The sequence below is a fragment of the Pyrus communis genome, chromosome 7, assembly GCF_041283825.1.
Source record: "Pyrus communis isolate YQ-2024b chromosome 7, ASM4128382v1, whole genome shotgun sequence".
NCBI lineage: Eukaryota > Viridiplantae > Streptophyta > Magnoliopsida > Rosales > Rosaceae > Pyrus > Pyrus communis.
Window position 1 is genome coordinate 29,431,771 of NC_142571.1, and position 13,094 is coordinate 29,444,864.

The window sequence follows — 13,094 nt, forward strand, 5'->3', positions numbered from 1 at the left end:
AAAAGGAGGAGGGGGGATGTGGTGAGGCAAAGGAGGGAGAGGGAAAGAGTAACAGGCTTTATGGCTGAGAGACACCAGTTGCAAGTTGCATATATGCATGGTGATGCCTGGTCTGCTTTGTTTTGCAAGTGGGTTCTTACTCACACTGTGTTCCTTTTTTCTTCAAGTTTTAGTGTCTTCCAAGTTAATGAACAATGACAACACACAACTGAGGAGCCCATTGTATTTGTATTCAAAACCTACATTTGCTTTCGTTTCAACTGGATAACTAGCATGGTCCCCCCACTCACTCAGCTAATGAGTCTTCAGGGCTGCAGGAAGCAGCCACCACTTAGCATGGTTCGCCCATCCTATATATCAATATTTGAACATTTTCCGGCTACATTTATGTGCTACATATGCTATACATGCATTGGGATTTGTTTTGCATCTTTAGTCGTAATTTTAATTCATTTGTTTGTTATCAAAGTTTCAATCCAAACTGTGCTCCGACCTATCCGAATTTCGACTTGATTTGCTAGGTTCATGTTTAATAAACGGTAAAATATCTGCAAAAATGCGGTTACTAAGTGATAATGCACTTAAAATAAAATTATATTTTCATGATATACAATATAAATCCACTTACATTTAGAGATCAAACTTACCACAAAATTATATCATTATTGTATCACAAAAATATATCGTTGTCGTATCTGTGAGACTTTCGAATGGAAACAACTAGCCCATGAAGAAAGCCGGTCTTGTATTACTAGCATGGTTGAGTTGGACTAGGACCTTCAAACTTGATCGTTTGAAAGTGATTTAACATACGCTCCACCAAATCATGCTAAATTAATGGAAATCATGACTTTTTTAGTTGAAGGCTGACGAATCATGATCGACCCCTGATCCCTCACGTTCTCATGTACGGCAACCGTCCAAGAACACCCCCTTTTTCTTCAATAATTCATATTTTATTTTCAAATTTTTTTCTACAAAATTCATCAGGAGGGCCCTGAACCAAGAAGACAAATGGGTGGTTAACACGTGAAAATATATATGGAGCTGGGCCTCTGACTGCCACCCAAATTGCCACTGCCTCTAATTTGTGTGTATGCGTGGCAGGCTTCAAGAACAGTCATCACAGCTTATCACGTGACACGTGTCACCGTCAAGCACCTTGGCCCCACTAGGGCAAAGCACTCAAATTTCACCTACCGACAACGATGGTTAATCGAGTTATGGCCTCACAGGACGGACGAAATGTGCGAAATTTATTCTGCGTATATATGTAGGATTATAAAGATAATTCTTTGTTTAATTAAATAAAAAATTTGGGAAAACATGACTCTTTTCATTCTTCCTTTTTGGCAATGGTTTGGTGGCATGGACCATATGGTCGGTCCATGGAAGAAGATTTGATTTGGACAGAAGCTGCTCATTGAACTTGGAACCAAAGCAACGTCTTTTTCTGTTATACTTCTTTTTTTTTTTTTTTGGAAAGCTTCTGTTATACTTCTTTTATTATTAACGCAACATTCCAAATTCAAAATCTTATATGCATGTCACACAGCAATCAGGTGGACTTTATATTGTTTAGTACTTGTCCAAACCATCTATTCTCAAAATCATTTGCAATGTTGTGTTCCGATTCGTTACGGAAATAATGTTGAGATTGGTCATATCACATGAGAAGATATTCAAGAGTATTCAGTGTATATTTTGCTTTTATATCTTCTGTCTCCTTCAATTTGAAATGAAGTATTGCCTATTTTTCACGTTGTATTGCTTGAACATTATAATCGTTTTTAGATCTAACAGTATGTCAAATCTTTCCAAAACTAAAAGTTAAAAAATTTGCTACGATATTATATATACCATGCAAGTGGAAAACTGTGATGTTTTTGTGTGGACAACTGAAAATTAGAAGTTCCCATGACTTCATAATTTGTATGTATATATGTTTGCATAATATAATTTTAATTATTTGTGTAATAAACATGTGCGAGCCCGCATTCACGTGTGTATCTCAGTATCTTTGTGAAGAGGACACTTCTGCATTTGAGATCAAGAAGAAAAACAAAGAAAATAAACATTTGCTCTCTCTAGCTTACTTTGTTTGTGTCGACACTCAACAGCTGATAAATTTTATAAACAAAATTTAAACCATTAGATTGTGCAAAATAAATTGTGTTTTGAATCATTCCAAAAAGATAAACATCTTTTTTCTTTCATATTTTATAATTTACTTGCATTTCAAACCATCGGAAGACCATTTTAACTCAGTCTTGCTTTAAAGTTGTGTTGTTCTTTCTTTGCGGATCCCCTCCTAAAATATCTGTTACTGTTTCGAATGATTTAGCGGTGTGTCTTGGTCAAGACTATTTGTTCCAGATCTACGGGTTAAAAAGTTTAGGGTATGTTTTGTACTCTATTTAAATTCAACTTTTTAGACTCAAAAACAAATTTCAAGTTTTAGGCTTTAAAAACTTGTTTGATAAGATTATTTTCAAAAACTGAAGTCAAGACTAAATAAAAAATATAGTCTATTATCTAAAAACATAAAAAATGAGTTTTTAAAACTCTCTCAGTTTTTTCTCTCCCTCCTCCCCTCTCACTCCAAATCTCTCTCTCTCTTTTCTTCTTTCTCGCTCATCATTTTTTTTTTGTTTTTTACCTTTTTTGTCTCTCCTCTAATTCTTTCTCTCACTCTTCTTCCTCTCTATGTCGTCCCATCCTCTCTCTTCTTTCTCTTTCCTTCAATCATCTCTTACTTTCTTTCATCCTCTCTCCTCTTTCTCCCTCTCATGTGAGTCGTGACCCCCTCTTTTTAGATTTATTTGTCTAGTTTAAGTCGTAAGATTTAAAATTTTTAAATCGCAAACCAATCAAGAATTTTAGTCTTAAAGAAAATTGTTTTCAAGAAATGTTTTGAGAAATGATAAAAATTTTCAAATAGGATACCAAACATGATCTTATATTTTTATGTCTCTCCCATCCTAATTTTTCTCCCATTTCTTCTTCTCCTTCTTGAACGGTTATGCTATTAAGCAACGTCAACATCTTATATTAATTTTTTTATAGAGACAATAAGACAAAAAACAAAGTGTGAGAGAATGGGAGGGGGTAAAAATAGGAATGAAGAGAATCATACTCCTTTTATGTGGCGGTGGCTTGGGTTTCGTGCCCCGTTTAACCCAAAAGAAAAGGAAAGATAGTTTCCATTAAACATTACCATCTTTTTTTTTATGAAATTCTCATAAATATCAAATTTCCTTTTTCATTTTCGAGTTGACCTAGTACCTCGTTTGGTTGACATTCTCTAGCAAAAGGGACACAAAATCTTTATTGTCAAATTTAAGATCACAAAACGATCGGCCGAACAAGAAAAGTTGGACAAAAGAAGGGATGTTTTCACCTTGTCGACGTTCTCTATTTTTTTTTTTTCTTTTCAACCTGTAACTTTTGAGTCATGTCATTGTCATCCAATAGGAAGTCCAATAAAGTGTTTACACATACCACTTGCAAATTATGAGGCTACTTACGTCTTCAAACCCTTTTTAACTTTTCGTTTTTTGCCTCCTAAACAAATTAAAAGCACACCCAAAAAAAAAGCGCCTAAATAATTGATATTCCGACATTATTCCTTTTTGTAATTTGGCATTATCTTTCAACAATTTTTTTTTTTAAATTTAAACATTCAATATTCTGCACAATTCGTTTCCTCTTATCATTGAGTCTGATTCGAAAATCATAGTGGATATGCTTGGTGAGTTAACTTGTGATCCTCGCACACTCTCTAACTTGGTGGCTTCTTGTAGGTTCTTAATGCATGACGACATATGCAGGATTCAGCACACTTATAGGGAATAAGAAATATTCGCAGATAAATTAGCAAGAACTCGTCTTCTTTGGAGTATGGCTGTCATATTTCTGAGGCTCCTCCGATGGTGTTGGTACTTTAGTTCAGGAAGATTTACGGGAGTTTGCTAGACCCAGATTTCTTTAGTTGCTTTTGTATTTTGTTGTTGTAAAAAAAACCGACATTAGTCGGAATGCAGATTAAATATCCGCTAGGGTTCGTCAACGAATGGGTTCTTGGTTTTCCTAGTTGCATGTGATGATGCTGTGGCACGGTCGGGATTGGCTAGAAAAATACCACCTAAAGTAGTCCGCGTTCAAATTAGGGTTTTGACCTAAAAATTGAGAGTGAAGACAGAAGAGCTATGTTGTCCCGCCGACGACGACGTTTCAAAGTCTTACGGGGGCGGGCCCATGCAAACAGCATCTCGGACTCCAAAGTATCGAGAATGCATTCAACCGCATTAGACATCTGTAGGCCCGTTATACCACCAAACCTAATCGAGGCCCAAGTTTTGACGAGACGTAAATAGTAACGGAGGGTTGTGTTAAACCACACAGTGAACAAATTAGATACCAAATTCACACAGATATTATACGCTCTCGTTATTCATGTGAGTATAACGTGAAACTTCACAAGTGAAAAGAAATATTGATATATCGTAACACTAGTCGGTAACAGTAATTAATTAGGTTAATTCCGAGAGTTTCTCAAAGTGATCAAGGATACAGATGATGTTGAATTTTTTTTTTTTTTTAACAAAAAATATGATCTACACTAAGGTTAAGAGGATGGACTCAGCCTCACAATACACTAGCAATAATGTTGTTCAAGTTCATCCTTGGCAAGAAACAAACCTAAAACCCCCTCACTTACAAATGAAGACCGTTGTACTAAGTGACAGAGATGATGCTGATTTAACAACAAAGAGGACTCGTTTTCTCTGTAAGATTTAATAAATTCAAGGTATGTTAAAAGAAAAAAATGAAAAAAAAAGCGTCTAACTTGAAGGTAAAAGATGGTTGCCGATTAAGAAAATATATCGCTTTTCAATTCCCTCCAAACGACAGTGAATTGGATTTGCAACAGACCATTGAATGACATACATCCACAATCACGTATCACCATAACTGGGATATACTCTGAATTTCCAATAGACAAGAAAAGGAAAGACGGACTTCAGTAATCTGGAGATATACACAACGAATTTGAAATAATAACAGGAGAGAAGCCAGACAACCTGTATACAGCTAGGGTCGTCACCACTACAGTTTGAGCGAGGACCGCCGGTGGGCTTACAAGTTACCACACTTCTTGTCAAATTCTCCAAAACTTTCCGTGGGAAGATATCCGACAATAACAAGAGTCCGGCAACCTACCACTGGATTCCCTACCCCAGAATTTTTTAAGTTCAGAGCTAACCCCTGGCTAATAGAACATCCAAGTTGCTGTAGCGACCAATAGACGGTGAAGTTTTTCTAGCATTTCTGTTGATGTGGATTTTATCTTCCAGCTTCTGTGGATGCTCCTTAATACCTACTTGATTCAGATGCACCAATGCAATCATGCTAAATGCCACCAATGCAGCATTTCCAAGTATTCCACCCGTATTATCCAATTTAAGCGTTCTTTTAGCAAAATTGATACTTGAAATGAGAAATTTGATCAAAATGTTAGACTTCTTCCCTTCAGAGGCCACCAACTTCTCACCAGAAGGACCGATCGGAGGACCGTAAAGACTTTCAGGAGAAACTAAACGGCTTGCATCACAGACATCTCCAACAAAGGCAAGAGCTTCCTCAATAACTTGGTACTTCTTACCATGGTGTTCAGACAATCTCATTGCTAGAACAATACGGCTCTGCTCCAAGCGTGCAATCGCAGCATCTCTCTCAGCCCGCTGCTGCACCTGCACAGTCTTTAAAAGAAAAAAAACTGACATAAATTAGCTGAGTTGAGAATATACCCAATAGCAATTCGCAAATTTGAAACCCAAACAGTGAGTTTCACAAACAAAGCGACACAGCATGAACAGAAACACAGAGAACTTCACCCCTTGAATGCAATGCTACCGTCATAATACACAACAAAGCCCCAATATAACTATAAAGCATGGATTTCAAAACTGGACATGAAATGCATTCAGCACAATCAAATTCAAGAATTTACCCTGCAACCACTCGACCTTATGACTTGTGTGCTAGAGCGTAAAGCGCATCCTACACAATTGCCAGCAATTTCACAACCTTTTGTGTTTATTATCCCTTACTCATCACAACGTCTTTTGCTCTACGGAACTAATCCCGATCCTATGTCTTTCTAACATCAGCTAATCATGTTCGGAACTTCAATTGCCTTTCTGAAATCACTCATAAAACGAAGGAACACAAGCAGACCAAGTTTCATAATTTCATAAGCTGTATGCATTTGCCTATTTGCTGCAGAATTTATGAAATTATAACAGTTCAAACCATATATCATACGTTGATTTTTCCTTTAGAATTTTTCCACTTTGTTTCTCCATTTTCTCAGCAACCAAACAGAAATTTACAATTACACAGGACCAATAAATATCTTGAAAATTTGAAGTCCGAAAGAGCTATTATTTACATTATCCAAGCATTTATACATCTACAAGGTTAATTTCGAATGAATACATCTCAAACCGACCCAATCAAACATTTCATCACTCATCTTCAAATTTCCACCAAATTTCTCAGCAACCAAACACAACATAACCAAACAAGCCCTAGAAAAAGCCACTAACTTACATGGAAAAACTCGAGCTGGTCCTCGAGGTTCTCGAGCGCGGTGCGAATCGCATTGAGGCTCTTGGCCTCCCGAATCGCCGAGTCATCGTCGTGTTCGACCCGGAAGTCCTTCAAGTACACGTAGCCGGCCCGGTTCTCGTCGGCGGCGTCGTCATTGGGTTGCTGCTGTGGCTTCTTCTTACCGGAACTTCTGAGGGACTTGACGGAGTTGAGGAAGTGAGCTCGGGAAATGGAGTGGATGGCGTCGCTGAGCTTATCGTGGAGGTCCCATATCTTCTCGAGGACTGCCTCGATCTCTTCGACTTCCATGTCCCATTTCATGGAGGGAAATTTGGGGGAAGAAGAAACCAAACCGTATTTCTAGGGTTTTCAGTTCAATTCAATTTTTCAGGGTGCCGTCCGCCTTAAGCGATTCGGGTTTGTTATCCGCCGTTAGTAAAGCGCGCCACGTGGCTTTTAATGTGGTGCCAGCACTAATAAAAAAAAAATCAGTATACCCAAAACACGGCCTGATAATATAAGTAGTCAGAATTTTGTTCAAGTATCTAATTGTTTGTATTATAACATTTGGTGTATTAGGTTTTGTTCCCAGCACATAAAAATTGTCTCCCAACTACATGTATAAAGTTCTACAATATGTTTTCAGGGGCTAAAAAATTATCAGAGGTATTTCAGTCTTCCTGACCACCATCATATAATTCATCAGTGCTAGAAAGAAAATTCAAGACAATGCTGTATGAAATACAAACATAAAATTCCCTAATAATTTCTGTCACTCTTATATTAGTGAAAATTTTGAGCTAGACCAAGTAACTAGTTTGATATGGAACCTTTCGACAAAAAAAAAAAAAAAAAAAAAGACTAACTAGTTTGACATAATATGATGCCAACAAATACATCGATAAAATTACTTTCCGCATATTGCTCACACATATATGATACTTCGTTTATATAATTGTTCATATGGTTGTCAATTGAAATTTACGTGACAAGTAATTTATGGTGTGATCCAATTAATTTTCTTTTAAAAATCCATAAACGCTCGCAATCTCATCTCCAACGCAAACCACTCGACCGATCTCATCCCCTTGAAAATTCATGTAAGAATTGGTAATTCTACTTTCTAATAAAGTCGTTAGTTCCGCAGCTCTGGTAGAAAATTTCATAATTCAATTTAAGATCGAGTCAAAGGGGAATTGCGCCTATAGTTTTTGGCTTGCAATAAAGCTAGGGTCCTGATCGAGCAACTAGTAGTCCCATCTATCCACCTCTCCAAACACAATATCTTGAGTACCTATGATGGTAGTTTTTCAATCATTGAACATTATTTGGTACCACAACAAGTGCCCAATGGAAAAGTGCAGACAAAAGCTTGCTAAAGAACATAATGAAGATCCTAGATTCGATATTTTGTAAACTGTGAATCTAGTTGACTATGGCCACAAATATAAAATTATTTTCTTAGGTACATATATAGAACTAAAGAACACAAGAGCCTTTTGACTTCCATGACCCATTTCATGGAGGAAAATTTGGGGAGAAGAAACCAAACTGTATTTCTAGGGTTTTCAGTTCAATTCAAATTTTCAGGGTGTGGTCCGCCTTAAGCGATTCAGGTTTGTTATCTGGCACGGCACGTGGAAACACGAGAGATACACCACGTATTATTATATAAATGTTGGGAAGTTTAATTTTTAAGTTATTAAATTTTTATTACACATATTCCACATTTTGTATAGTGACACGTGGTTTGCTATCCCGTGTTTTGGTCACTTTGAAAAATCTCTTGGGAACACAGCCTGGTAATACAAGTAGTTGGAATTTCAAGTATCTTATCATTTGTAATATGATATTTGGTGTACATGTCATGTTCCCAACACATAAAAATTCTCTTACAGCTACATGTATAAGTTCTATTTTTTTTTATTTTAAATAATCAGCTAATGGCTTAACCACAACAGTTGACCTTTTCGGGGATTGAAAAAATTGATAGAAATATTTCACCCTCCTTGATCACTATGGTGTAATCCACTAGCGCTAGAAATCGAACTCAAAACTATGTTGTGTGAAATACAAACATAAAGGGTACGTTTGTTACACTGGACTATCTCGGACTGGACTAGCTTTATAGACTAAGGTGGACTGGCTTAGACTAGACTAAACTGAATTGACTTAGTGAAGCGTTTGGTGCATAGTCGGATTAAGAAGTAAAATAAGGACAAAAAGGAAAAAAAGGGTTTTTGTTAACTTTCTCCAGAATTTTCTAAAGAAAACTAATGAAAAGTAAAATAAAAAACTTTAATTTTAATGAAAAATGACAAATAAAGGTGTAGTGAATAGTACCAGGAAAAGGTAAAATTGTGGTTTTTCGTTAAAAGTGAACAGTACCGGGAGTGTTTCGTTAAAACTTCCAATTTTCTAATGCAAAGAAATTGAACCCAACATCAAAATTTTCTGCAAAATCCAACTACACCTAGCAACCAAAATTTACATTCTCTCAAAAACGTGATTTGAACCCTCAAATTTTACGCTCTCTCACCCCAAAAACAAACCTTTCCAATAAATCAATGGAACCCAAAAGCCCAGCTGAAAACCCTTGGAATTTTTCAATTGGGAACTCAACTTTCTATTGAATTACCATTCATATGAATTAGAAGAAGCCAGATAAAAATCACTGATTTTTTGAACTTTCAAACTCATCTTTCCATTGATTTTCAATCTTTCCTCATTTTCAAACTATCAAATATGTCCCAAAAACTTAACCCTTTTTCGTTTTCCCCAATTTTAATATCCAACCCAACCTGCAAATTTCTCAGGGCAGCAGGAAGCCAAACATCCGCTTATTTTCTAGACCCCCTTAATACCAAGCGAAAGCTTGGGATTCGATAGCCTACTTTAGCGAACCTCGGAGGGCCTCGTAGTTGAGGCGAGTCCCACTTATTTTAGTCTGAGGACATACCAAACACAGTATTATAGTCCTATTTAAGCTAGTCCAAACCATTCCCTCCTAAGGAGGTGAAACAAATGCACCCAAAACTCCCTAGTAATTTCTTCACTCTTATTAGTGAAAATTTTGAGCTAGACCTACTAGTTTGATATCTACCTTTGGACAAAAACAAAGTAACTAGTTTGATATAATAGGGATGCCAACAAATATATCGACAAAATTACAATCCGTATATTATCCACGCATTTGATACTACGTTTATATAATTGTTCATATGGTTGTCAAATAAAATTTACGTGACAAATAATTTATGGTGCGATCCAATTATTTTCTTTATCCCAATCTCTTGCACACTTATCTAATCAATAAAATCAGAACTTCTATTTATAATTTTAATTTTTCAATCATTGAACATGATTTTATACCATGACAGGTGGCCAGCAGTAAAGTGGGGGCAACAGCTCTCTAAAGAAAATAACAGAAGATTTTAAGTTCAATACTTTGTAAATTGTAAATTTGTTTGATTGCGGCCATTAACATTATTTTCTTAAGTACATATATATATCTAAAAAAAACTAGTCTTTTATCAAAATATACAGCAGTAAACATATATTCATTTCTTGTATGTTACATGAGAAATTCAAATAAAAGAAAGAAAATAAACAAATACAAGCCTCACCCAAACTCAAAACTTTTTTATTTTTCTTTCTTCTTGCTATAACATCGATCAAATTTTGTTTTCTTCGACTTCAAAGTTCGATCGGAACACTTATAGCAGCTCTTATTGGTATTGCTAAGGCATGGATATCCGAGCAAATGACCACAACTTTGCTCGAGCTCATTTATTTGATATATATTATTTTCTAACTGAATAGTAACGCTTTGCTAGCTAATCAAACTCCTTAATTAACTACCTAGTACGTCGTCCTTGTTGTCGCTGATGTATTGGTACCAGTCATCTGTGTTCCGGCTTTGCGATCACTGCTACCATCCTCTCCGGAGATCTCCTCCAAGGACCGGCCTTTGGTCTCAGTGACCAAGAATGTGAAGAAAAACCCAAGCATGTTTGTGACAGCCAAGAATATCATAGCCTTCCTAATTTCCTTCACTTCACCCTTTAAAGTATAGTTTTGCACCCTAAATGCACCCACCATGGCCCCGGCCTTCCCTGCCGCCGCACTCAATGCGTGACACGTGGATCTAACCCTAGTCGGAAACAGCTCAGCCGGAAGCACAAACGTGGTGCTGTTGGGGCCAAAGTTGGCAAAGAAAAAAGTGAGGCCGTATAAGGTTGCAAACATGTACTTGTTGTTCTTGACGTCGTCATATTTGTAGCCTATGATGCCCATGAACAAAGACATCATGAAGAATCCCAAAAGTTGGATCTTGAACCTGCCAAGTTTCTCGATGAAGAAGACGGTGAACCAGTAACCAGGGAAGGTGCCGAAAAACGCAACTACAAGCATTGCTCGAGAGGTCTCGAACATTTCTCGAAGCGCGTTAACCTCGACGTTCTTTTGAGTGAGACCCATCACTGGGAAAATGTCCTTTTGTGTTAAGTTTTGGCTGTAAAAGGCGATATCCAACAAGAACCAAGTAGTTGTTGTACCTGAGGCATATAGCAAACGTCAGACCGATAAGATAACTAGCTAGAGAAATATTCTATGTAAATTCTTAACCTAAAAATATACGAATCCAATGTTTTATCTAATTAACATATCTAGTTGGATATAAGCGGTATCATTTTACTAATTATTTACAGTATTTGGTATACAGTTGATGTTTTTAGTTACGAGGTAAAAAAGCGAGTATATATGAAGGGTACGTACCAATTAGGTGTTTTCCGTGACGCCTAACGAACTCTCCGGAGAATAATGAGTAATCATTGGCAGCCTTGAACTGGGCCAACTTATCTTGTTCATCTTGGATTTCGATATCCAAGACCCTACCCATGTCAGAAGCTGCTTGTTTGGCGTTGCCTTCAATCAAGGCGGTGTACCGACCTGTTTCAGGCATTTTCATCCTCCAGTAGAAAGTGACAAGAGCGGGAAAAGCTCCAAGCATAAGCACAATCCGCCACAGGTAGTCCGCCTGTGGCTGCGTGGACATTACATTCGAATAATCCACAGGGATGGCGTTGAATGCCGGTGCAGGATACAGGTCGAGGAAGATTTTCGACAATATCATAGACACCAACCCGGCAAAAATGATTCCGACACCCTGCATCGCAAACACCGCTGCTATAAACCTCCCACGAGTCATTTTGTTGGCGTATTCAGACATGATCGTGGCGGAGAGAGGGTAATCGCCACCGATACCAAACCCTAACCAAAACCTGAAGAAGCACAAGGTTGTCATAACAGAGCCCGCTGAGGAGCCAAATGATAGGCCGGAGCAAATGGCACAAATAACCATTATGATTAGGGTTATCCCGTAGACCTTCTTTCGGCCTAGTTTGTCACCGAGCCACCCGAATACGAGCTGACCCGATAGGGTTCCGACTAGGGCAACACCTATCACGAAGTTGTTGACGTCCTGTGGGAGCTTCCCCGGGTTTTCGGTGCCAGGCTTGTAGTAGTAAAGGCGGCCAAGGAGTTTGGAGATGGTGGAGATGCAAAAGAGGTCGTAAGCGTCCGTGAAGAAACCCATTCCGGCTATGACAATAGCCGTTACGTGGTACCATTGTGTTCTGGCTGAGTCCAGTGCATGCAGCACGGCTAAGGCCATTTTAGTAATTCAAAACTGGGGCCTTATACTCGACTGTTTGTTGCGTGTTTGCTGCTGGTGTAGAAGTGGGTGGTAATGATTTTATATATAGGCGTTCATTTGTACGAAGTATTACAGGGAGACGTTTATACCTAGGTTTTGAGGAGAACTACAAGAAATCAGAGGGTACGTATCAAGGATATTCCACATATGTGCTTTATGCTTTGTGACTTTGTAATAAAATGGTTTATTATAATTAAGATTATGGGTTAATCAATGACAAAACTTGATATATTCCAATAATCATAGCCACAGTGGTGGAAAAGAGTTGAGCTCTTGCATGACGGCGTAGGTTCGAACCCCTGTGGCTAATCTAACAAAATCTATCGTTTGAAGAAAAAAATCATAGCCACAAGTAGACTAATTAAACACATGGTATGGCCGTACCAGGATCCTTCTACGTATTAACAGGAGTATAAAACATGATTGATGTGTTATACTCATTGTTCTAAAAATTCTCGCCTAGCTACTAGATTGCTGGTCACCACCCTCGAGTAATCTCTAGATGTTTGAAATTTAAGAAAGAGCGGCCCTCCTAGACCGCCTAACTTGCCCCGAGCCGTTAAGTCACAACTCTCACTTAGACAGAAAATAAATAATTTTCATTTTACATTATGTTCTAATGCTTTGTAATTTATATGTCATTCTATTTTACAATTTATGTATTTCAATGTAATTATATATCCTTTAAGCATTAAACACTTATAATTGATCTAAACCAACTAGTCCGTCTAGCCGTCTAAGCAGTAAACCCCACCACAAGACT

At 37.6% G+C, this 13,094-nt stretch overlaps 2 protein-coding genes across 2 annotated transcripts; both read right to left on the minus strand.

The window, feature by feature from the left end:
• Nucleotides 1–4,873: 4,873 nt before the first annotated feature.
• On the minus strand, nucleotides 4,874–7,043 carry LOC137734980 (plastid division protein PDV1). The gene is made up of 2 exons (XM_068474327.2): nucleotides 6,616–7,043; nucleotides 4,874–5,762 (listed from the first exon to the last, which is right to left on the minus strand). The coding sequence occupies exons 1-2, from the start codon at nucleotides 6,934–6,936 to the stop codon at nucleotides 5,262–5,264; spliced, it is 822 nt and encodes a 273-aa protein (XP_068330428.2). The 5' UTR covers nucleotides 6,937–7,043; the 3' UTR covers nucleotides 4,874–5,261.
• Nucleotides 7,044–10,476: 3,433 nt separating this feature from the next.
• Nucleotides 10,477–12,292, minus strand: LOC137733179 (low affinity inorganic phosphate transporter 4-like). Its single transcript, XM_068472338.2, has 2 exons — nucleotides 11,392–12,292; nucleotides 10,477–11,171 (listed from the first exon to the last, which is right to left on the minus strand). The coding sequence occupies exons 1-2, from the start codon at nucleotides 12,287–12,289 to the stop codon at nucleotides 10,477–10,479; spliced, it is 1,593 nt and encodes a 530-aa protein (XP_068328439.2). The 5' UTR covers nucleotides 12,290–12,292.
• Nucleotides 12,293–13,094: the final 802 nt, after the last annotated feature.